Here is a 25904-nt window from a genome sequence, read left to right as displayed (position 1 = left end):
GCTGGGAGCCGGCACCCGTTAGCAGGGCCCGGAGGCGGCGGCGGGCGCGGGGATGGGCCGGCTCAGCCCGCGTCCCAGCGGCCTCGGGCAGCGCCCCCCGCACGACCTCCCCTCCACCGGCACCGGCGGCCAGAGCGAGGGGTGCGCGCGGGGGCCCCTGGCACTGATTGGCTGGAGCCGCGGAGGGCGGGGCGCCGGGTGTGAAGGCAGGGGCTTCTGGTCCCTCCCAGCTCTGGCAGTTCTTCGCATCCGCGTCCTCCCTCGCGGCTCGCGCGTTGCATCATCCGCAGCCCGGCCGTAGTGGGAAGGCTGGGCGCGGCGCTATCCCCTCAGGCCCGGACTCCTGCTGGTCGCTCGCGCCTCTGCTGGCCGGCTCCGCACCTGATTCCTGCTCCCAGCCCGGGAGCCCCCCAGCGGGCCGGCTCCCAGAACCCGCGGGGTATAGCTGGCAGTCCTCGCCCCTCTGCGTGATCCGTTCACTGAGAGCCCTGTCTTTCCCCCGAGCCCAAGTTCCCCGCTTCCTCCAGCTGGGAGCCGCAGACAGCGCCATGGAGAAGAGCAGCGAGACCGATGGCTACCTAGACAGCGTCCAAACGGGGCCTGCAGCGGGGCCTGGCGCGTCTGGGACGGCTGCGGGACGCGCGCGACGTTGCACCGGCTTCTTGCGGCGACACGCGCTAGTGCTGCTCACGGTGTCTGGGGTGCTGGCCGGCGCCGGCCTGGGCGCGGCGCTGCGCAGGCTCGGGCTAAGCCGTACGCAGGTCACCTACTTGGCCTTTCCGGGCGACATGCTGCTCCGCATGCTGCGCATGATCATCCTGCCGCTGGTGGTCTGCAGCCTGGTGTCGGGCGCCGCCTCCCTCGATGCCAGCTCTCTTGGGCGCCTGGGCGGCATCGCCATTGCCTACTTCGGCCTCACCACGCTAGGCGCCTCCGCGCTTGCCGTCGCTTTGGCGTTCATCATCAAGCCTGGGTCTGGCGCACAGACCCTTCAGTCCAGCGACCTGGGGCTGGAGGATTTGGGGCCCACTCCGGTTCCCAAAGAGACAGTGGACTCTTTCCTCGACCTGGCCAGGTAACTCTTCCCCACCTCACCTAAGCGCACAGTGGGAGACGCCAGCTCTCTAATGCACTCCAGTATTTAACGCAAGCAAGCTCTCATATACTTCTTAATTGGCTGCTGTGATGGCCTTTAACATTTAAAAAATATCAAAATAACGTCTTGGTTCTTTGAATGCTGACCGCACCTTTGTAAACATCAGCGGGGTGCACTGACAATCTCAAGGAGCAGGGCTGCATCCTTAAGCAAGAACCAGCCCTCCCGTTAGGTGGGACTGGTTAGGGAAGAGGCAGCTGTCTCACCTTAGATTTGGCGGCCCTCCCTGGGAAAAACGTTCCAACGCCCCAACCTCTTCACCCCTTTTCTCCCACAGTGCCTGAAAGCTTCTGGCAGCATTGAGTAAAGGTTGCCTGTTGAGCCATCCTTGCCTATACCTGGTGGCCTTCCCTGTTTTCAGCTCTTTGCTTGGGAGGAACTGGCAATTTTTTTTGAAGGGTTGTCAGTGGACCTAGGGATCCCAAGGCTGGAGTTGACTGTGTGGAGCCCATTGCCCAGAAATACACCTTTCCTGGGAAATTGGGACAGGTTGCTGCCTGCTCCGTAGTAGGGACCACTGTAGAGTATTGTAAGTTTCAAGAGGCCTTGTTTGTGGGAAGGTATAAGGTCTAGAGAGGGAAAGAAAATTATCTTTATTTAGTTTTGTCTGCATTTTATGACCCTTAGAAGTTGCATTTTATTCACCTGAGGCATAGTGTAGTTTCTGTGGATCATCCAAAGCCTCAGCCTGCCTTGGTTTCTCCATTAGCTCAGAGTTCACAGATGTAAAAATGCAGCCTGAAGGCATTTACTGACCTGGCTAGGTTCAGCTGAGTGAGGAGCTCCCCTGGCTCCCCCTCTAAGTTTCCGATAATTCTGGATTTGGAGCCTTGGAGGTATGCTTTGTCTTGAGTCACTGAGGCAGAGTTCCTCATTGCTGAGGCTGTGAGAAACAGCAAACTCTGGGTGAAGTGATTTGACTTCCTACTGTTTGAATTTCTTCCACTGGAAAATGTGATGACCGTCTGCCACTTACGAGAGAGACTATTTACTTAAAACTGTAACAACAGCAAAAGTCCAAGGCACTTGCAGTTAGGGGAAAAAAAACGATGAGGGGGACCAAAAAGTTCTTACCAAAAAGGCAGGGGAACATGGCTTATTTAGACTTTGATGAGATCACAGCCTTAGAGATCCTTAAAGTTTGGGGACTCTTAGGTGGGCGCTGAAAACAAAGTATGCCAGGAGTGAGAGGGCCTTTGACTTACTGCTGACTTCAGCGTGTCAGTCAGGTATCCTGGAGGGAAGCTGGTTATGGGGTTGAAGGGTTCTTTCTTGTAGGGATCAGTGGCCCAGGGAAGGGAGTGTGGATTCCCAGCTCTGACCTGCTGGTGGTACCCCCTCAGGGGAGGCTCAGGAGATAGGAAATGACCTAACAATGCGGCAGGCTGTGAGGGGGCCTTATCATATTACCACCAGCCCCAGATGGGACATCTTATTTCTTGATCATGGTTTTCTGGCTTTAGATCCAAGCCCCTTCTGCGCCTGCTTCTGAAGTGAATGGCGACCCAGCATCATGGCTCAGCCATCAGTGTAGGTGTGACCTGCCAGTGACTTGGGCTGCAGATAGAGGGAAGGACTGAGAGAACCTGTGTCTGGCTTGTTGGCAATGGGTAGTTTCATAATGCTTCCAACAGCAACCTCATTTAGTCCAGTAACTCAAGGATAAAGGTGGGGCAGGTGGGATGGTCCTATTTTCTGAGAAACTGATATAGAGATTAAGTGATTTGCTCAAGGTCACTGAGTGGTTTATCAAAAGAGGGATTAGAAGAATTTTGGATCTTGTCCCCACAGGGCTGTCTTTCTCCCAGTCTCCCCTCCCTGAGTCAATGTGCTGTAGTCATGATACTATGCTGCTTGTCTAGTCCGACTGTCTCAGAAATGTTTGCCTTGGGCTGAGGGAAGGGCGTGATGGGGTCAGGGCAGATGCCCACTTCCTCTAAGCAGAGGAGTGGAGCCCCTTCCCTGAAGGAAAGTGTCCATTTGGCTTTCACACCAGGCAGCTTCTAAGAGGAAACTGAGTCCTGAGCCATGTAGAAATGCTTCTTGAGTCCAGGGAGTCTCTGGGTAAACATTTCAAAACTGTTTCCTTCAAAGAAGCCTCACCAGTGTCAGTTCTGTGTGACTCCGGGCGTGTTCTTTGGCAAAGGCAGGGTGCGGGCCTTTCTGCCCGTGGGCACATGGATGAAATGCAACCGCGCCACTCAACACCTCAGTTATCCTGCAGGCCCTACCTGGTAACGTCCCAGAACCTAAGCATCTATAAGGAGTAGGAAAGGTCTGCTAATTTAGTGCATTGCCTCAGAACTCCCATGGGCTCTCTGCCATGATTTCTGATTTATTTTTTCAAGATGGAACTACAAGTCAGAAAGAAGTGAAGCTAATAGATATTTATTATACCTTTTAGAAAATTCAGAATGTCCCTGCTGAGTGGTTTGATTTCCCAACACACAAAGGATTGGAAATAAGAAAGTGGACTGGGGAGTGGGTATGAGGCCCTGACTCTAGAAGCAAGCCCTTTGAGAGCTGAGAAGTGATTGTGGACAGCAGCTGGCAGGGGGGACGTTCACAGAATCCCAGCTGGCCTGGAGCTCTGTGCCTGGAGACCCAGAGCCATTATAGGATGCTCAAATCCATGTGTGAGCCGGGTGATTGAGCTGTGACTTTCATCCCAAATTAAATGGTCTGGACACCAAAGAGACAGAAACAGGTTATCAGAAACCCAGTCACTGTGGAACTTCTTGGTCCCTAAGAATGCTTACTATTGCTGCATCCTCAAGCATGTCCCTACTTCGTGTCTTGGCTTCCTCATCTTCCTAATGGGGATCATGATAGCCCCTACCTCACACAACTGTTTTGAGGAATAAATGATAAGAGCTGTAAAGCTCTTAGGACAGGGCTGGCCCAATATATGCTTACTCTTGTTATAAATGGAGCGCTATTACAGAGCGGTTAGGTTTTTCCAGTTCTTGTGCACTTATAGAGATGGCCCTCCCTTCATAGTATGAAATAAATGAGAGTGTTTGGGGAGAAAAGGAGTGTTTGGGGAGCTCAAGATGACTTGGAGCCCATGTAGTCTTTAATCATATCAGGAAGCATGTTGGAGCCTGGAGAAAAAGTGCACATTGACTGTTTTTGGGACTAATAGAATCAACACTGTGGCAAGCTGGGAAAGTGGAGAAAAGTCAAAACTAATAGAAAAGCCTTCCATTCTGAAATGGGGCAGAAATCATCTCATATCCTCCCCAACATACCATGTTTTCCCCCTGCATTATGTGCTGCGGTCTCCAAAGTTGACCTCAGTTTTCTTCATCTACGAATGGAAAGGATTGAGGCAGCTGGCCTCTAACATTCGTCCAGATGCTGAAATTTATAGCTTCCAAATGGAAAACCAGAGGCTTATCTGCAAAGGAGGCAGGTAGGGACAGCTGCTGGCCCAGGGCTATGTATGCAGTGGCAGAAGAGTCAGTGGCCTTGGGTCACTCTGTCTTCTGCAGAAGCATAGCAGGGTCCTGCCACATTCCTGGGAGACATAATTAAGAGTTTACCTGTTGCCTGTTTTTCTTACACTCATTTTCTCAACAGTGAACTGTAGCATGAGCCTTTCCCTTTACAGAGGGAGGCTTGTGGGACTTAGTTTTCTTCCCAAGAACTGGTGTGAATATGATGAATATGCCTCTCAAACTGCAAAGGACACATTTCTTTAATAGGTGCAAAGAAACCTACTGGAGACTGAGGTCTAATAGTAGCCCCTAGGTTGAAGCCAAGGGAGTGAATAGTGAGTAATTTCTTTTATGATCTCGGCAAGTTGCTTGTCCTATGTCTCTCTCCCTCTCTCCTACAGGCAAGATGAAGATTCTTAGCCAATCTGACAGGATCCAAATTAATGGAGGTTTCTCAGCCTAACTAGTCACTAAAGGGAAAAAAATGACAGCTTGTAATTTTTAAAAAAGTGTAGGGTGTGTGTGTTTAATGTGACACCATTCCTTCCACCAGCCAGGAGAATACCTGAATGGCTCAGAGACCGAAAAGAGCATAAACCCATAGAGGGAGCGTGGGAAGTGATTGAGAGCAGATGCTGAAGTCAACCACCTGGGTTTGAATCCAGCTCTACCACTTACTAGCTGTTTGGAGAAGTCACTTAGCCTTTCTGTGCCTTGGTTTCCTTACCTGTAATGTGAGGTTTATAATAGTATACATCTAAACTTGTTAGGAGGATTAAATGAGTTAATATTTATCTTGCTAATATTCCAGTATGTCCCAGCTTTTCAGGGACAGCTGATGGCTACTTGATAAAGAAAATTAGTGCTGTTCATAGCCTTATTTCCTAAAAAGTTCCCCACCCCAGGGACCCAGCATTAGCCTTTCTGAATAGAATCTAAAACTGGACATGGGCCTTAAAAAGAGGGTGGATTACTCCCTCAACCCCCACTGTCACCCTAGGTGTGCCCACCACCCCCAGCCCTTCCTCTGCTCTTAGCCTTGTAGGGGGTACCAAGATCTGAAGGGACATGTCCCTGTTGCCTGACTCTGTAACAATAAACATGAGGAATAATAAATGTTTATCAGGCATACATACTGTGCTGTATCCTGTTCTGAAGAGTCTTTGAAATTTTCATAAATTCAGTAAAGAATTTTTGAACTTAAATAAAAGGAAGCACATGTGGAACAAAAAATATACCTAAGCTAAAGTAGTTTGTTTTGCATTCTTCTCAGATAGAGCAAGGAAATGCATAGCGCCCTGACAATAGGGTCAGAAGAACAAACAATACCAAATGTGTAAAGGAGGAACATTTTTGAAGTTTCTCATCATGTGAACTGCAAGAGTCTGTACGATACCACTAGCACTTCATCCTTTGCTAGTTCAGCCTCGGCTCATACCTGTTTTTCTGTTTAAGTAATGCACCCAAAGATTCTGACAGCACTGGGAAGGCTTGTCCATTCATTCTCTCCCAGTTTGGTCTGATTTGGACCTCTGGATTTACTAGTATTGACTTGGCATTTTTGCAGATGTTTCTGATTTATACCCACTAAAAGAAGTTCATTTTTAAATTACAGTATCCACACTTATATATCCCTACCCCTGTGTACACAGCCTGAAACGCAAGTTCCACAAAACAACATTTTAAATGTGATACATGCTGAGACTTTCTATTCTGCCTAGTGTATCACATCTTTTATAAAATGCTGGTGTAAGACAATAAATTGATTTCACGCCCTACTAATGGTTGAGAATTTTTGGTCTGATGTATATCTGGTGTTATGTAATTCAAATACATTTCTCAGGATCAAATAACAGAAAAAGGAAATATTTAGGAAATTTGAATAAGACAAAGAGCTCAATGGTTAGAAGCACCCTAATACCCAGTGAAATGGAGTGCTGTGCGGAGGTAAGCATGAGAAGACCATTTAGACCTTTTGGCTTCCAGATGCTGGGTGTCAGAACTCTGAATCTGCACTGTCCAGTGTGATGGACACTTGCCACCGATGGCTACTTCAATTTAGTTTAAATGTAAATAAAATGAAAATTTCAGGTTCTCGTAGCCCTAGCCATTTTCAAGTGCTCAAAAGCCACATGACTACCATATTGGACAGCACAAATACAGAAAGTTCTCTTGGACAGTGCTGGTCTGGATGGAGCATGAATGGGAAATGAATCAACTTAATGTCCCTGGGCCTTGGTGTCTCCATGTGGTAAGTGAGGGAGTCTAATCACCTCCAAGATCTCTTCCAGCTCAAATGTCCCTCATTCTGAAAACCCACGAAGTTGCCGTGTGATTGTGAGGAGCTGGGAAAAGTGCCTGAAAAGAGAGCCCTTGGGGGCAAAACTGTTGCTTTACAAGCAGCTGATCCCTGAATTCAGGAGAGCTCATCACTAAGAAAAAGCCCACGTTCATGGCAACATCTATGTTTAAAAAGGAAAGGCAAAGGGGCTAGGAAGTGTGCAGAGACAGCAAAGTTAGAGGAGCCGACTATACGACCCTGTAAAGCTGCAGTAATCAAGACGGTGTGGTAGTGGTAGAAGAGCAGACAGGTCAGTGGGGTAGGATAGGGAGCTCAGAAGTAGCCCCTGTAAATACAGTCAACTAATCTTTGACAAGAGTGTGGCACAAAAATCATCTTTTCAGCAAATGGTGCTGGAACAGCTTGGATGGCCACTTGCAGAACATGAATCTAGATACAAACCTTGCGCCATCCACAAAAATTAACTCAAAATGGGGCTCAGACCTAAGTGTAAAATATAAAGCCATAAAACCTCTGGATGATAATGTGACCCTGGGTATGGTGATGACTTTTTAGATACCACACCAAAGGCACGACCGTGAAGAGTGCTGAGAAAGTTGTGCTTTACTTGCACAGCCTAAACTCCTCGCCCCTTGGTGCAGGGGTCGGGACTCCTCCTGCTCCTGGTCTGTGGCAACCAGAGGGACAGGGTAAAGGAGAAGGATTCTGTGAGTGTGTGAGTTTCAGCTCACTGCCCCAAGTGTGATTCCTTACCATGCATTAATATCTGAGAGCTGAGCTATATAATCTAAAGAAAGTTTATGGCAGACATCTATTTTCATTTCTCTTAGATAAATATCTCAGAGTAGAATTGCTGGGTCATATGTCAAATGTATGTTTAATTTTATAAGAAACTGCCAGAACACACTGTATTCTTCTTAAGAACTTGATTTTTTGATAGGAGTTGCCGTTTTGCCTCTAGCATTGTATATACCCCTCTCTGCACACTGGATTTTTGTAGACTGTCTACAGCAGCTTGGTGTGTCAGTGGCTGTTGGTCTGCAAGTTCTAGGTCAGGGTCAGGGTCCATTTTGGGTGAGAAAGCTCTGGGTTATTGCTCATGCTGAAGAGACCAGGCAGGCCAGATAGAAGGGTTCAACCAGTGTGTGTTCTTTGGAAGAGAGTGGTTCAAGGCTGTGGGAAAGGCTAAGCTATGTCTGTATCAGCAGAGGAATGGTTCTTGCAGGGGAAGTTGTTCCGTGTGAGAACTTGGAGAGCCCAGTTCTTCCTTTAACTTCCCTGCCCTCTTAGGGAGAGAATCCTGTGGCCAGCTCAGTTTGGGAACAACTGAGAGTTGTCATGTGGTGGATGCCAAAAGGAATCCTTCCTTAAGGGCCTGTTTCTGTGTCTAACTAGAACAGCAAATGGAAATGAGATGCCAAACCTATCTCACAAGATGGAAATATGTAAGGAAGGTGCTTTGTAATGGAAATGATAGGCATATGTAATTTGCTATTCATTTATACACAGAAGAATAGCCAATATAAATTGCTGGTCTGTTTGTACCTTCTTTTTTAAGTAAATATGCTGTGATAGGAATCAAATTTCTGATTGCCATTTTGCAATGGTGAATTTAACTGAAGATAACATTGTTGTGCTTAATGCAGGTCTGTACTTGCTGATAATCTCTAAGTATATGAAAAACAGTTAAGTTTTCATAGACAAGGTAATTTGGGAAATGCCATGTTATAGTCTAGATAGATGCCAGTTATGCTGTGGAAGGACTCTAAGGATTCTAATGAAGTTGTTCTGCATCCCATTCATCCTGTTAGTTATATATTGCTTTATAACAAATTTATCACCAATTTAGCAACTTAAAATCACACACATTTATTGAATCACAGTATGTGTAGGGTCAGGAATCCTGACACAGTTTAGCTGGTTCTCACTTCAGAGCCATATGCAAGGCGGCAGTCAAGGTGGTAGCCATGGCTGGAGTCTCATCTGAAGGCTCCACAGGGAAGGATTCACTTCTGAGTTCCCATGGTTATTGGCAGAATTTAGTTCTTTGAAGTTTAGATTGGGAGGTTCCTAGTTGGCAGTCAGACAGAGGCCACCCTCAGTTTCTTACCATGTGGGCCTTTCCAGCATGGCAGCTTTTCTCCTTAGACATGCAAGCCCAGAAGGCACTGAAGAGTCTTCTAGCAAGATGGAAGCCCCAATTTTATGTAACCAAATCCTGAAAGTGACAGCTCAAAACCTTTGCTGTGTTCTGTTGGCTAGAAGCAAGTGATAGGCCTCACCCGCACTCAAGGGGGGAGGATTACACAAAGGTGTGACTACCAGAAGGCCGTCTGAGACTCCTGCCACACTGGGTTACAGTCAGAACTGCCAACCTCTGAAACCAAATGCGTTGCAAGAGATTCTGGTGCTAGGTAAACAGTTCATCCATGTAAGTAAGAATCAGTGCATAAGTTAGGCACAAATTGTAAAGGATAATCCAGAGACATTCTTCTAGGGTTATTCTTATAGGAAGTAAGTAGAGCAAAAAGATGTCACTGGGATTTTATCAAGTGATATCAAGACCAGTGTCCTGCACAGGGTCTGACCCAAAGGGGGCCCTCAATAAAAATTGTCTACCTGAATAGATATTGGTTTCAAAATCTAGCTTAACTTGATCAGCTCCATCTTCTTCCTTTGATAAATGTTTTATATTCTTTATTTTGAAATGAAATCCATAAATAGAATTTACTTACATAATTGCAAAACATCAATATGACTTAAAAAGAGTAATTTATAATAAAAATAATGCATTTCAGTATGTAAGTGCTCTACAACAGATTGGTTATTTGCTTGCCTCTGAATTTAAATTCACCATAATGAGACAGCTATACATTCAGACTAATACTTGATACTGGTGTGTGTGATTAAGGACCCAGATCCTAAAATTTGCCATTGGTGAGGTGATTTTCCAGAAAGATGAACAAACAGTTCTTGGAAACATTCTGAACAAAACAAAACAAAAAGATCATTGTCCCACATTTTTTTTTTTTGAGAGGGCATCTCTCATATTTATTGATCAAATGGTTGTTAACAACAATAAAATTCTGTATAGGGGACTCAATGCACAATCATTAGTCCACCCCAAGCCTAATTCTCATCAGTCTCTAATCTTCTGAAGCATAACGAACAAGTTCTTACATGATGAACAAATTCTTACATAGTGAATAAGTTCTTACATGGTGAACACTGCAAGGGCAGTCATCACAGAAACTTTCGGTTTTGATCACGCATTATGAACTATAAACAATCAGGTCAAATATGAATATTCATTTAATTTTTATACTTGATTTATATGTGAATCCCACATTTCTCCCTTATTGTTGTTGTTGTTATTATTATTATTATTATTATTATTTTTTTTTTAATAAAATGTTGAAGTGGTAGGTAGATGCAAGATAAAGGTAGAAAACATAGTTTAGTGCTGTAAGAAAGCAAATGTAGATGATCAGGTCTGTGCCTATAGATTAAGTATTAATCCAAGCTAGACAAGGGCAACAAAACATCCACGGATGCAGAAGATTTCTCTCAAAACACGGGGGGTGAGGTTCTGAGCCTCACCTCTGTTGATCCCCAATTTCTCACCTGATGGCCCCCCTGCGACTGTGCCTGTCTTAGGTTGTTCCTCCCTTGAGGAATCTTACCCGTCTCTGGCTAACCAGTCATCTTCCGGGGCCATACAGGGATCATTGTCCCACATTTTACATAGTAATTGCATTCCTAGAAAATTCAGTGTATGTTCAAATTGTGCAAAAAATACCTTGTTTTGGATTTAGTTGAGGAGCAGGTAATTATTATTACTTTTTTGTGGATGGACAGAATTTGTTTATTAAATTGCTGCTGTAAGAGAACACACAGCAGAGGAGCTGTGGGATGGCTCATAAAATGAGGGAAAAAACAGGGTCACTGCAGAATATGGGAAAGGGTTAAGTTAGGTAATTTTCTATTTATTTATTTTACTTTTTTATTAAGTATCATTGATATACACTCTTATGAAGGTTTTACATGAAAAACAATAGGTTACTACATTCTCCCATGTTATGAAGTCCCCCCATACCCCACTGCAGTCACTGTTCATCAGTGTAGTAAGATGCCAGAGTCACTACTTGTCCTCTCAGTGCTACACTGCCTTCCCCATGATCCCCTCCACACCATGTGTACTAATCATAATACCCCTCAATCCTCTTCTCCCTCCCTCCACACCCACCCTCCCCCACCCTTCCCCTTTGGTAACCGCTAATCCCTTCTTGGAGTCTGTGAGTCCGCCCCTGTTTTGTTCCTTCAGTTTTGCTTTGTTGTTATACTCCACAGATGAGGGAAATCATTTGGTACTTGTCTTCTCTGCCTGGCTTATTTCACTGAGCATAATATCCACTAGCTCCATCCATGTTGTTGCAAATGGTAGGATTTGTTTCTTTCTTATGGCTGAATAGTATTCCATCGTGTGTATGTACCACATCTTCTTTATCCATTCATCTACTGATGAACAATTAGGTTGGAGGAGCAGGTAAATAAGGTTTTCCTCTACAGGTATGTCATACAACACTGGAAGCATGAGGGCTTTGAGACCATTTATTGTTCAGGACTTGACACATTTAGCAGAATGAATGGCCAGGCCCTGGCACATGCCCCTATACACACTCTCCCCTTTTCAGGAATGCCCCCAGTTACTGTGAAAAGAAAAACACTCCAGTGGAGTTCACTAGCAGGCAGCACCACTCCCACTGAAAACCACTGCATTGGGCTTGGCCTCTAGGGGAAGGGAAGGCGAGGCAACTCTTCTGGTTTGGAGGGACACAGGGGAGCCTGAATACCAAGGAGTACTGTGATGGAGATGAGGATAAAAATCGGTGCCCTCAAAGTATCTCTTGCAGCCCAGCTGCTGAGGCACAGATGGGTGCTTGGATTAAGGACAGGCTGCAGTCTGTGCTGCGGGTAGAGAGGGAATATTGTTTTAGGAGGCAGGAAGGGGCATCTTAAAGCAGACACTTTGAACACTGAGTTTTAAGATTACTAACAAAATGCTCTCTTTCTCAACAGAAACCTGTTTCCCTCCAATCTTGTGGTTGCGGCTTTCCGTACGGTAGGGCTTATGCTTTGCTAAAAAATATGGAATTTAGTCGTGGGTACAGGGAGGATGTATAATTTACTGCTGTAGGGTTAGGCAAGATGAAACAAGGAGGGATAGTGTTGTTAACAGAACTTGGTAACATTGGTGAACATTTTCATAGATGGGCTCTGGACTAAAACTAAACAAAACCAAAACCAAAACCAAAATATTTTTCTAAAATATGCTACTGGTTCCAGCATCTTTTCACATCACCTGAGAAGTACCCTCAAATCACATTTTGGCGATCTCTCAAATATTTCAGAATTAAAAAAAAAAATACATTGCTAGTTTTTTTTCTGATTATAAAGGAAATATGTGCTCATTGCAAAAAAATTAAATGTAAGATACAAAAACTGGAAGAAAATAGAAGTCACATTGGTGTACAGCCTTCAGGTGTGTTTTTTCTACCTTTGCTCACATTTTAAAAACAATTGCACTACACATATTGTTAGTATTGCACAAACTACAGATACTGTTCTGTAATTTCTTTTTTAAGGCAGTATACTGTGAACTCATTTGATTAAATATCCTTCTGCATAATATTATTGGCTATATTCCACTGCATGAGTGTCCCATAACTTTATCAGTCCCTTGTTGATAGACGTTCAGATTGTTTCTAGTTTTTTCCTAATTTTGGCAAGGCTGAGAGTAATATGCTGGTGGCCATCCTTTACACAGAGATGAAATACAAAGGTCTAGATTAGATGGCCTATCTGATTACCTTTTTCAACTAAAAACTTTTCTGTTTCTACTTATGGCCTCTGTCTTTTTAAAAACAATCTGCATAGAAGCATAGCTGTGCTTTATGTATATAGTATGGCGTAGGAGAAAACAAAAGGTTTACGGTGCTTTCAGTGCCTGTCACAGAAGGTGTGAGTGGGTTTTGTTCCTCCACCCCCTTGATCACAGGATGGCTGAACACCTCTGCCCATCTGAAAGCTTGATAAATCAAAGCCAGGAGAGACCAGGGCAGGCACAGAGCAGGCCTTCTGGTCTGTACCATCTGGTGGGCTCCTCTGGACAGTTCAGAAGTCTGGTGTCCTTAAAGGGCTCAGGAAGTGAGTTTCATAACAGATTTCAGTGGTACGTACTGCCGCAGGAAGACTCCATGTAGCTGTATGTGGAGTCAACTGCGGGACCAAAATTTCGTGAGCCATTTCTCTTCTGTTAAGTGAGTGTCAAGAAGAGTCAGCCAGAAAACCCCATCCTGCCTCACAGCCTTTTCTTTGGGGAGTGGAGGCTCAAGGCAGATTAGAAACAGATGCTGAAAAGCTGTCAAGCTCAAAGAAGCTCTGGAACAAAGTGGAACATAAATAAATGAATGAAAATAAAATGACACATTTAAAAGTGACTTTTGGCATTATGGAATCAATACCAAGGTTCCCCAAATAATACGAACTGTCAGCTGTTTGAAATACCAAATTATCAGCATGAAATTGTTCCAACCTCCTCTTCCAAACCTTTGTCCAAAGGACCTGAGGAAACTCTCTGTTTCCTCGGGTCCCTAGATAACTCTTGGAATACTTGCTGCCTTGGTCTTAAGTACCTTTTGTACAGTTTTCAGAGGCCTTTATCAGGCCACCCTAGTGAGGAACACCCAGAGCACTCGGAGTGAATAATGCCGGAGTAGCAAGAGGCCCAGCACTCCTCTGGGCCAGTCTCCACCTGTGAACTGACAGTGGGTTTTTCTTCCTCTTGTTCACAGTATGCAACTGATTATAAAGAGTTGACCCACAACACAAGCTCTGGAAATGTAACCCATGAAAAGGTAAAGTTCTTTATAAGATCACTTGTGATAAATATGTGTGAAGCAAATAGTGCTACTTAATTGAAGGAATATACGTGATATGTACTCTCTTCTTAGCAAGGCTGAAAACTTTGGGGTTGGAACGGACTGTTTAAAGCACATAGTTTAGGCAAGCACATGGGGTAGGCTTACACATTTGGTTATTTGCCATCGTGGCCAAAGGCCAGCATCTGTAATATTAGAATCTTAGCAGATCCATTTTATCAAGTTGAAACTAACATCCGCTTTTTCCAAAAAATACTCTGTAACACTCCTGCTGTCCTGAAATATAATTAATTAATAGGTGACTTAACCTACTCCTACGTAGACATACTTGTCTTAAGGGCTTCACTCACTCTAGCCATCATTCATTCGTGTATATTTTTTTGAGCAGCTATTGTTTGCCAAATGCTGGACTAGGTTCCCAGACTTCAGGACAGAGCTGGAAGGGATGAGGGACCTCAAGGATTATCCCACCTAGCCACAGAGCTGTCAGTGGAAGGAGGAGGTATTTTTCCCTTCCTCCACTCCCTCACATATACCTCCCAGGACTGAGGTGTTCTGTGTACTAACCTTTCTTTGCTTGAAGAAAAAGTTCTACTTAAAAAAAAGAATTTAAGGCTACTATTTTAGTCAAGTTCACTTCATCTTGCAGATGAAGAACCTGAAGCTCAGAGAAGTTTTTTAGTATCAGGGTTGGGACTAGAACTCGGATCAAACTGACATGTTTCCATTTCAGAATTTCATAATGTGTTTTGATGGAATAAAATGTTTGTCTAATATATGCTTGTAGTAGTGAGAGTCAGCATTACTGGAAAACATGAAGAATATAGTATATCCATACATTTTGAGTCAGTGATTTAGGAAAAATATCCTGAAAATACCCATGTTGACCCTGAAAATCTTTTGTGAAAATTGTTAGCTAAGAGGCCACTGTAACAGCCTAACAACAAAGAAATTGTTGACATTTGAGAAGAAAAGTTACAGTCATTGACACTTGATCTGAAGGAACTTTTTTACCAACCAGCTCTTCTTTTAAAAGCAACCCTTTGAGGTGATTGTCCAGCCTCTACTTGAATATGTCCACTGACAGCAAGCTCATTACTTTTTGCTTCAACCTCTGCCAATTTTGAACAGCTTTAAGAGTTAACAACTAGGTGAAATTTTTGTTTGTTTAACTCTCTGTATCTTCCAATTCCATTATCCCTTGAGTTTCCTACCCCCTGATTTGTGAAATTGCTGAAGATCCAAGAAAATATAAGTCTTTTCTCATTTTGGGCATAGTTTCAGTCTGGTGGAGACAAAGTGATGCATCTTTAATTCTCATTCATCTGTTGTAAACTTAGATCCGCTGTCCCCTCTGATCCTGCAGATCCCCATTGGCACTGAGATCGAAGGGATGAACATTTTAGGATTGGTCCTTTTTGCCCTGGTGCTAGGAGTGGCCCTAAAGAAACTTGGCTCTGAAGGAGAAGAACTCATCCGTTTCTTCAATTCCTTCAATGAAGCGACAATGGTGCTGGTATCCTGGATTATGTGGTGAGTCTCCCCTTCACTTCTCCTGCCGTCCAGAAAAGAACCCGGCTTTGCTGTTCCAGGTCACTCCTGCGGGGTCACCTGGCTCAGGTCCCTATATGGTTGATGTGCCTGGGCCAGTCTTGGTATAGGGAGTGATGGAGGGGGAGACAGTTTCTCTTCTTGCCCAGGACCTCAGAGTCAGGTATGTGCCATGGTTACCAGTCACTTCCTTATCACCCTTTAGTGACCCCCTTATGGTTTTATCACTGCTGATGTATTTATGAGTTCCTACTATCATCCCATATGGGATGCACATATCATCTTATGGGGCAATGAATTCCATAAATTTGCTATCAGCTGCATAAAATAAGGTTCATTTACCTTAAAATGATAGGTTTTAAGCTTCAAAGGGGCTGCTTTAGTACTTCACAACATGTAAGAGAAATCCATCTTCACCCCATGCATATATTAACTTAAAATGGTCTTTTCTTACATAAATGTTTCTTTATGTAATATCAGTGAAAGGGTAATTGTTTAATAAAAACCATTAGATCGATTTCTGGCTATAAAGTAAAAATTTGACCAGATGCCTCAAAGTAATGTCTCAGAAATCAAAGCAATTCCATTAGTAAGTTTTACCCACGCCAAACTTCTGTGGGTATTAGCTTCTGCCTCTTCGTTGCCAAGAAACTAGTTTATCCTTTTGTTCATAAAGCATTTTCCATATCATCAACCCTTAAACATCCCAGGAGTTCATCTCAGATGGCATTGGGGTGGCCGCTGGACTGATTTTAGGGAAGAAGTCTGGAATTTGGTAGGAAAGTTTGGAATTGAGTGGGACACTATGATCAGAGCCCCCATTAGTTGTGTTTTTCTTGCTCAACTAAATTTTCTGGCTCAACCAAAAATTCCAGAGTCTGACTCTGTCACTGCAACCATGACCCTACATATGATTGTTGTTTTTCTGGGGAGAAAAATATTTTCAGAAAGGAAAAAGTGTTTTCCTCATACGTCAAGTTCTTCTCCTGGATTATTTTTTTAGTCTAAAACTCTCCCGAACTTTGAATTAAAGGAAACTCTATGCAAGAAAATTATATTCATTTGTTAAGACATTTATTTTCATCCTGGAAACCAATCAGTGGTCCTTCGTTCAATTTGATATTAGTTATATAAGCAACTATTCACTAAAGCAGACCCTGTAAAGCGTCTAACTACAGTGGGACACCTGTGGCCCAGAAAGCACATCTCAAACAGAATTGGGGTTTAAAATGCCTTTGCTGGTTAAAGGATCTCAAGCAGTGTGGGAAGTATCTTCACTAGTAGCTCTTTATGCTAATTACCTACTCTGATGTCAAAGCACCTATTCACAGGAATAATTTCTCCATGGATTAAGTGCAAGGTCAGCAAACTTTGCAGGCCCTGAGATCTCTATGGCGACTACCGACTCTGCCATTGTAGGACAAAAGCACCTTAGAAGATTTGTAAGTGAATGAGCATAGCCATGCTCCTATAAAACTCATGCCGTCAACCCACGTGTTACTCTATCCAGGGAGGAAAGAGGAAAAAAGGAGGGAGTTCCTCTGAAAGTATTAAAAAAAATACAGGGGTAGGAAAGTCTTAAACAAAATACAAAAACTAAAGGCCATAAAAATCTGTTTATTTGACGGTATCAAAAATACAAAAGGTTTGCATGCAAATGATACCTTGAACAAAGTAAAGACAAGACTCTGAAAAACATTGATATTTATTTCATATGGTGTATATATATATACACACACAGTCTCAAAACATTAGATCAAAGGACTGGAGCCAGCTTACAAACTGTCTGCAGTGGTGTTTATTTAGAGGTAATAAGTGTTCAAAACCTTTTATAGCCATTTCCTATTGCTGCAGTGTCAAAACACATGATCATTTTTCTAATATTCTTAGTGTCTTTTGTAAGAACACTGGGCCATGACTGATTGGATAGAAAGAAACCAGCCTTTCACAAAGACAGTTTGAGAAGCACTAATATAAAGAGTTCTGATTGCTGAAAATGAAAAAAGGCTGAATAAACTATTAGAAAATGGACAAAATATGTGAGCAAGCAATTCACAGGAGAGAAAACCTGAATGACCAATAAACATTTTGAGGGCTGTCCAGCCTACTAGAGATCAGGGCAATGGAAAGCTTGGTTTAGCAGGCATTGATAAGGGTGGGACTAGGGTGTCTACACAGCAGCATGCTTAGACACTTGGGGTCGGAGGATTCTTTGGAGGCCACCCTGTGTGTTGTAACATGGTTGACGAATCCCTGGCCCCCACCCACTAGGTACCAGCATCACCTGCTCATCCCCAAAGTTTTGACAACCAAAAGCATGTCCAGATATTGCCAAATTTCCCCTAGGGGCAAAATCATTCCCCATGAGAGTCAGTGGTCCAGGAAAGGGATTTTTCTCATAGACAGCTGGTGGGAACGTGACTTGGAATAGCCATATTGGAGAACAGTTTGTCGGTATTCACTGAAATTTAAAATGTGACACACACACACCCTGCCTGTATCTCAGCAGCTCCACTTCTAGAGAACCCAGGTATGGGGGCACAAAGAACCTCTTTGCAGCCTTGTTTGTACTGATGATAACCTGGGAGTAATGGAAGTGTCCATCAGCAGGGTAATGGCAAAATAATTTATAGTATTTTGGTTCGGAGGATGACATTGGAAAAGAATGAGGTAGAGGTGGAAACAAGCCAAATGTCCCCTCACAAATGAGTGGATAATATACATACAGTGCAATATCATTCGGCCTTAAGAAGGAAAGAAATTCTGACCCATGAGACACATGGGTGAACCTCAAAGACGCCGTGCTAAGCAACAAAAGCCAGACACAAAATAACAAATATTGTATGATTCCATTTATAAAAGGAATCTAGAATAGTCCAATCAAAGAGACAGAAACAGTGGTTACCAGGACAGGGGAAGAAGGGACAAAGGTTATTGTTTAATGAATACCAAGTTTCAGTATGGGAATGGAAGTGTTCTGGATGGATAGGGTGATGGTTGCATAACAATATGGATGCACTTAATGCCACTAAACCATACACTTGAAAGTAGTTAAAAATGCATATTTTACCACAATTAAAAAAACAGAATGAGGTTGATTTCTATGTATTGATAGGAAAAGATCTCAAAGACATTATGTGGGGTTTAAAATGTAAAGATTTAAATATGCAGCTATGGGTCCAGATGCATAGGAAGTAGGAGCGGTTATTTGAGGAAGGGTCTGCCCAGCTTGGGATGGTGCCTAAGGAGGATTTGGGCCTATCTACTGTATTTTAATTTTTTGAAAGGAGAATGTATTCATGTACTATTATGGGATTTAAAATTAACAATACTCCTTAGAATATGTCTGGAAGGAAAATGCAAGAAACCAATGGCATTGGCTATCTCCAGGAAAGGAAGCTGGGTGCTTGGGGGACAGAGGTAGAAGGGAGACTTCACACTGTTTCCCCTTCTGTACCCTTTGAAATTTGAACTATGTGACATTATTATCAATATAATTAAAATTGACCAAGAAAGTCAATGGCTATAAAATTCTTACTTGATTTATATTAAATTCAAAGCAACTGATATTTGTTTTTTGTAGCTCCCATAGTTCATTCCTTCCCTTCCCTCTTCCCATCCTAATATTAAAAAAATCTTCACGTTCCACAAGTGTTCCCAGAGGGTCATTGTTAATGACTTTTTCCCACGGAATCATGTTTTCCAAACCACAAAGAATTTAAAACTTCACAGAAGTCCCAACTTTGGCTCAAGTCTGTACCACAGCAATTCTGCAAAATAGGTGTTAGTCTCTCATGTTACTGAGTTCTCAGAATAGCCTGAGCAAAGGTGCAAGTCAAGCTCACAGTCCCAGAGGCTTGACCTTGAGGAGTTCCTGGGCTCCCTGCTTGGGAGCCTGTGTGGTCTGTAGCATTCATCCTCAAGAATATCATATATCCAAGTGGAAAGAAGCCTGGGTTTTGATACTGACTCCATCATCATTGGTGATTTATCATGTTAATTTTATTCAGTTTCATGGCCTGTAAAATGGGCCCACCCTTTCTATTCCTCAGGGTCATCCTAGGGAGAGCTGAAGACCACCTAGTTAGAGTCTCCATGTTTTACATCAGGCAGGCCTGCGTCTCCCAGCCCCATTGCCACTCCACTCTTACTCACAAGTAGTCTGTGCTCATGCCTTAGGTATGTGCCCGTGGGCATCATGTTCCTGGTTGGGAGCAAGATTGTGGAAATGAAGGACATCATTGGGCTCGTGACCAGCCTTGGGAAATATATCTTCACCTCTATATTGGGCCATTTTATTCATGGAGGAATTGTTCTGCCACTTACTTATTTTGCTTTCACACGAAAAAACCCATTCAGGTTCCTTGTGGGCCTCCTCACACCATTTGCAACAGCATTTGCCACCTGCTCCAGGTAAGTGGATTTTTGGTGCCTTGGCTGCTCTGGGACATTACTGTGGACCCTCGTGAGCCCAGTAGTAGATGCATAACCGATATCTGGACATAATTTTTTGTTTAATTTTTATGGATTTATAATTGTCTTTTAGTTTCCTGTTTGACTAATTTTTTTCATATAAATTAAAGTTTTTCATTCTTTAGGAATCATAGTTTTTCCTCATTTACTTTTGTTTTCATTGAAATACAGCTGATACACAATATTATGTTGGTTTCAGATATGCAACCTAGTGATTCAGCTATTCTGTACATTGCTAAATCCTCACCATGCTAATGTGGTTGCCATCTCTCAACATAAAAGATATAACAGTATTTTTCACTGTATTTCATATGCCTTGGACTTACTTTAATTCCTTCATAACTCCAAGTTGGTCTCTTCTGACCAGTATTTTTGTATTACCAGCCCCAGTGCCTTTTGGAAGTGGATTTCTGGGATTGCCGGCATGAAGGATTGCCTCATTCCTTTCTCCATCTTGTGCCTTAGAAGTCAATCAGATTATTATTTAGTCCAGTTGTAGATTCTCACCATCATTTGTAAAACCTTTGCCTTAGTAAAAGAAGGCAGCCACTTAACTCAGAAGGCATTGCAGGGGAGTTCCTAGAATGACACCTGCCCAATTCTCACTCTGGATGTGTGAATCAGAAAACAAGACCAAGGCCTCATGGTGGCAGACGTGTGCTTGGCTCTCTAGGAGTCCAGAGTACCATGGGATCATCTGATTTAGCTCAGAATACGGACCTTGTCATTATTGGACATCCTTCAAAAAAACATCTGGCTTTGCAAATGAACTGAAGAAAACTTGGAAAGGATAGCAGCACTTCATTTCATTCACACAGAGTTTTTACCTCTCTGCTGTGTGTTTCCTCCCATCCCAAATGGCTGTTTGTATGACAAGGTTGTGGTGGTAAAAAGAATTAGGGAGGTAAGTTTCTCTGGCTTGGACAGAAACACACCTACTTCTCAGCTCTGCCAGCCACCCTCTGCAAAAGCCTACTGAGCTAGCTGGAGAGGGCAGGCCTTGTTCTTTCAAACTCTCACAGCCATTCCTGCTTCTTGGCTCAGAAGAAAAAAAAATAGTATGCTTATGATTAGCACACATAATGTGGGGGCGGGGCACGGGGAAGGCAGTATAGCACAGAGAAGACAAGTAGGGATTCTATAGCATCTTACTATGCTGATGGATAGTGACTGTAATGGGGAATGTGGTGGGTACTTGATAATGGGGGAAATCTAGTAACCACAGTGTTGTTCATCTAAGTGTATATTAATGATACCAAAAAAAATTAAAATAAAAAAATAAATAATAGTATGCTGTTTAGTGTTTAGGGAAAAACATTCAACAGAGGAGATGCACCTATAGAATAAGTAGTTCTTTGTTCTCTTGAGAACATTTTGCACTACGAGGCAATGTGTGGTTCTTGAGAAATTTGGCACAGGTACATCAAGGCAAATAACATAACACATATACATAAGGACTCAGATTTTGGATGCTTTGGGAGTTGACAGAACCCCATGTTGTGACAGAACTTTTGAAACAATTCTGATTTTTCTTAATTTCAAGGCGAGAACTACAGAAACAAGGGTGGTGCTAACTGCTCTGTTCCCGAGTCTGAGTAATGTGTTAGCCTGACCTGGAAGGATGGCTCTCATGGGTGGTGGTTTTCCCATTTCTAGCTCAGCGACCCTTCCCTCTATGATTAAGTGCATTGAAGAAAACAATGGTGTAGACAAGAGGATCAGCAGGTTCATTCTCCCCATTGGGGCCACTGTGAACATGGACGGAGCAGCCATCTTCCAGTGCGTGGCTGCAGTGTTCATTGCCCAGCTCAACAACATCGAGCTGAGAGCAGGACAGATTTTCACGATTCTGTAAGTTCATTATTCTTTCCTTCATCCTTAAGCCTGGGTCGAAACTTAAGTTTTTTCTTGTGCTTTCTTGTGAAAAACTTCATGAATACCAATCTCAATATGACTCTGGTATCTATAAAATCTACAGATAGCTGTACTCAGGTGTTTATAAAATGAGGACAGGGTGAATTTACTTGATGAGAGTGAATCATCTTTAAGGGCTCAGCCAGCAGAACCTAGGGTCGGGTGGGTTTCAATTTCCAAGCCAGGGCTGCTGTGTTCTGCATTTCTTGGCGCCCACTCCATGCCCTGTGTGAACAGCTGCCCCTGCTGTGCCATCCCTTAGAGTGACAGCCACGGCGTCCAGTGTTGGGGCAGCAGGTGTACCAGCTGGAGGAGTCCTCACCATCGCCATTATCCTGGAGGCCATTGGGCTGCCCACGCGGGACCTCTCTCTAATCCTGGCTGTGGACTGGATTGTGTAAGTAGCAAGTCCTAAGGGCACCGAATAAAAGAAGGTCTGTATTGAGTTCCTTGGGAGTTTGGTACTCTGCTGGGTCTGGGGCATGCAGAGAAACTTAAAAGCTCCCTCCCTCATAAAGAAGCCCATAGTGCTCCAGCAAGACAAAATTTAGAGTAGGAAAAACTAAACAATATGAGAGTCAAAGGCCTGTGAATGACTGAAATGTCATTACTGAGAACTTGCCTAGAGCATCCAGGGAGGTGGGGGTCCAAGGCCCAGACCAGGCTCCCAGTGCAGGCACAGGGGGACACAAGAGTCTAAGGAGATTATTGGCAGTATAGGAGTCATGGCCATTAGAGCAGTGAGCTTCCAGGAATGATCGTCCTTGGCCGGGAATGCCCAAAGGGTGATTTCTGCAAGCAGGGCGGAGAAGATGAACCCCACTAACATGAGTGCCTTGGCTCGGGCTCAGGGGAGGAGGTGTGACCCAGACCCCTAGCACCAGGGCTCCTGGAAAGACACAGAACAGTGTCTGAGTGTTGATTCCTTGAGTTGAGTGATACCTTTCCTGGTATAAATAATACCTGTTTTATAGGGAAGGTCAGCTGAGGTACTGATGTTGGACAGTAGAGCATATGGATAAGAAAATGAGTCCTAGAGCCCAAGTACCTAGTTTAGATCCTACATCTGCCATTGACTAGTTGTGTGGTAAGAGCTGGTCTGTGCTTTTTCTGCTCATCTGTGAAATGGGAATAATAGTAGAACCCATACCAGACGTGTGGTAGAGATTAAAGAGTCAGTACATGCACAGCACATAGAACAGTTCTGGGCATGTGGTAAAGCATTCAGCAAACACTAGTGAAAAAAGACACCTGTGGCCACACTAGTCAGAGGCAGGCATGGGTAACCTAAACATTGGGCTTGGCTCTGGGCTAGGGGCTCTGCTGTCCATGGTGGTTGGAAACAGTGGGTTTCCACCTTTTTTTTCAAGCCCTAGAAATTTAAAGGGGTTTCTTAGAATCCTTATGGCTCCTCAGAGCAATGCCGGTGAAAGGGGCAGCTCATCAGAGGGAACCCTGAGCTGGTGAGTTGGACACAACCAGAGCAGAGCATCCAAGGCCCCGACCCCTTCCTCACCAGCTGCCTCCTCTGCATGGGGAAGGCAGGCATCTACAGGGTGCTTCGCCAGGACTAGGGGAGGAAATCAGGCACCCAGGCAGGCTGCCCAGTAGGGACTTGAAGTCACACAAGCCCTTTAGCCTGTGGCCTGTGTTTCCCCTGGCCCCCCTGCTTCTCCAGTGCCCCCAGGCAAGTCCACATTTTTTCTCCTCTCTTCAAAATGGGCACAATATTTCCTCCTGGCTCCAGCGACAAATGGTTATTGGGCTAATCTATGGGAAGGTAAGCTTCTGGAAAAGTGCTATTTTCTGTGAGATGCTGGTTGCCAACAGCCAGGGAATGCATCTGAGGATGATACTCAGTAGAGATGTGGTGTCAAAATGGGAAAAGGAAGGGAAGCTCCCACTGTGTAATGGTGAGTGGGAGAAGAAGCTGGGCACAAAATCCTATCTATACCGTCATCCCAGTTCTATGTAATGGTTATATGATGGGGTCCGTTCCACATAGAATACATGCATAGGAAGGTGCCTGGAAGGAAGCAGATTAATTCTGATTTGCTCAGCTGTGGTGTAAGGGTGAAAGACTTGTTTACTTCTCTTTCTTCCACGTTTTCTACCATGAGGGCCTATTACTTTCTTAAGAGTAAAAATACTTAAAGGAGGTCCATTTGGAGTCTGGCAAGGCCTGTGTCCTTTGCAGCATGCTCCCTGGACAGCAGCAGGGCCACTCAGAGTGGTGGTCCCTCTGCGGTGTGCAGCCAACTGCCAGGCAGCATCGGCTATGACACCTGCCCTTTCCTTTTCCCACCAGGGACCGCACCACCACGGTGGTGAACGTGGAAGGGGATGCCCTGGGTGCGGGCATCCTCCACTACCTGAATCAGAAGGCGGTGAAGAAGGGGGAGCAGGAGCTGAGCGAGGTGAAAGTGGAAGCCGTCCCCAACTCCAAGTCGGAGGAGGAGACCTCACCGCTGGTGACACACCAGAACCCTGCTGGCCCTGTGGCCAGCGCCCCAGAAATGGAATCCAAGGAATCAGTCCTGTGAAGGTGCTGGACTTCGGGCTCACCTGCCAGCTGTGGTGTACCACCCTGTCAGTCACCACTGGACCCTGGGTGCCACTCTCAGCCTCCCAAGCAGCGCTTTGGCCCGGTCACGGGTGTGAGGGGTACTTTTCGGCACAGGCGTCAGGTTTCCCAGTGGGAACTGGTTACCAAGGACCAGAACACTGACATTTGGCTTGATCCACAACCAGGTGCAACAACTGTGTGTGCACTGGGCTCTGTTTGGAGACATACCCTCGAGCTGCCAGGCTCAGGGGAGTGACGGGCTCACAGAGACCTGGTGGCTAAAGCTCGGAAAATAAATGCAGATGTTCTCGCTGCACCCTGTCCACTCTGCACTGGGTGCCTTCTGGGCAACCTGGGGGTTTTGCCATCATCTGTCACCTCGCCTCACCAGGCGCAATAATTGGAAGAATTCCAAAATTCTTTGCCTTGGCTAGAATTTGCTGACAGGGCTCACGAGGGGTGCAGAGGTTGTGCGACAGCTAGGGGTGGCCAGCTTCTGAATCTGGTTGTTGTGAGTTGGGGGTGCGGCACATGGTCGAGTCAGAAATACTCCAGAGGCTGTTGGCACTGCTGAGGTCCCTGGTCAGTGGCATTAGGGAGACAATTTGAGTTCTGAGGTCCAAGAAAGGAAGGGAAGTGCAGTCTGCAAGGGGTGGGGAAGTACCCTAATCAAGACAGGATGCACACATATACTTTTGTCCCCATTCCCATCCCAGTCCTGGGGAGATTTTCTGCTTCCATGACCTGGGCCTCTGATAACTCTGTAGCTTTATCCCCATCCATTCAGATTTGGCAACCGGCCAGAGAAGGGCCTCTTCCTCCAGGGAGGTGAGATGTGGCCATGTTATTCAGGACCCTTGTTAGGTTACTAGTCTATTATTTTAATTCAACAAACTCTCCCTAAAATGCTGCACTTAAGAAAAATAATTTTTTAAATTAAAAATCATGAACCCACCAATTGGGTTCCCATGTCCCCAAATCCCCTGGCTTCCACTAATTTCCTTGGACTTGGTTCCCTTTCCTGCCAGTACATCAAAGTTTAAAATTACAAGCCAAATGTCCACGTTCCTCCAGATACCTGCTGACTTGGTCTGCATCCAGGTGAGGGGGCTTTATAAAGAAGACCCATGTTGCCAGTGACTGGGCAGACCTAACGGCACACCACTGCTGTGGCTATTGGCATGTGTCTGTGGTGCGACATGGAGCAAGTCCTGCAGCCTCGCTTTACCACATTTGTAAAATGGGGCTGATGTCACCTGCCTCTCACCTATCCCAGAGGGATGTGGCCAGGTGAACTGAGTGAATCCGTGAAAACAACCATTTCACTCCTTGGATACCAAGTGCTAACACCCCTACACTCTTTTTATTTTTCACTAAATGATACCTTTCTGGTGAAGACAGCTTTTTATGAGCAGGGCTTTGTTCTCTGTATGATTAGCAACTTTCATCTCGCCACCTGTTCTCTTTGTAGTTATTGGATAGCTCAGATGCAGCCTCTTGCCAATGTCCTTCAAGTGCTCCTAGATTCATTACCTGCCTTGCACCACATTTCCGGGCTCCT

General features: G+C 44.5%; 1 protein-coding gene across 1 annotated transcript; it reads left to right on the top strand.

Annotated features, from left to right (window-relative positions):
• Positions 1-231: 231 nt before the first annotated feature.
• SLC1A4 (solute carrier family 1 member 4) lies at positions 232-24659 on the top strand. Its single transcript, XM_017645629.3, has 8 exons — positions 232-1075; positions 11978-12020; positions 13753-13815; positions 15206-15372; positions 19570-19803; positions 21520-21714; positions 22040-22174; positions 24086-24659. Exons 1-8 carry the CDS (start codon positions 549-551, stop codon positions 24318-24320), a joined length of 1599 nt encoding a protein of 532 aa, XP_017501118.3. The 5' UTR covers positions 232-548; the 3' UTR covers positions 24321-24659.
• Positions 24660-25904: the final 1245 nt, after the last annotated feature.

Source organism: Manis javanica, chromosome 1, assembly GCF_040802235.1.
Source record: "Manis javanica isolate MJ-LG chromosome 1, MJ_LKY, whole genome shotgun sequence".
In the NCBI taxonomy this organism is placed as follows: domain Eukaryota; kingdom Metazoa; phylum Chordata; class Mammalia; order Pholidota; family Manidae; genus Manis; species Manis javanica.
Note: the sequence above shows the minus strand (reverse complement) of the source record. Positions and strands in the feature narration are given on the sequence as shown.

Excerpts from the sequence above, each read along its gene's own strand:
- SLC1A4 (XM_017645629.3), top strand. The coding sequence starts at position 549 with ATGGAGAAGAGCAGCGAGACCGATGGCTACCTAGACAGCGTCCAAACG. Across the intron at positions 1,076-11,977 it reads TCTTTCCTCGACCTGGCCAG|AAACCTGTTTCCCTCCAATC; the intron begins GTAACTCTTCCC and ends CTTTCTCAACAG. Across the intron at positions 12,021-13,752 it reads TGGTTGCGGCTTTCCGTACG|TATGCAACTGATTATAAAGA; the intron begins GTAGGGCTTATG and ends TCTTGTTCACAG.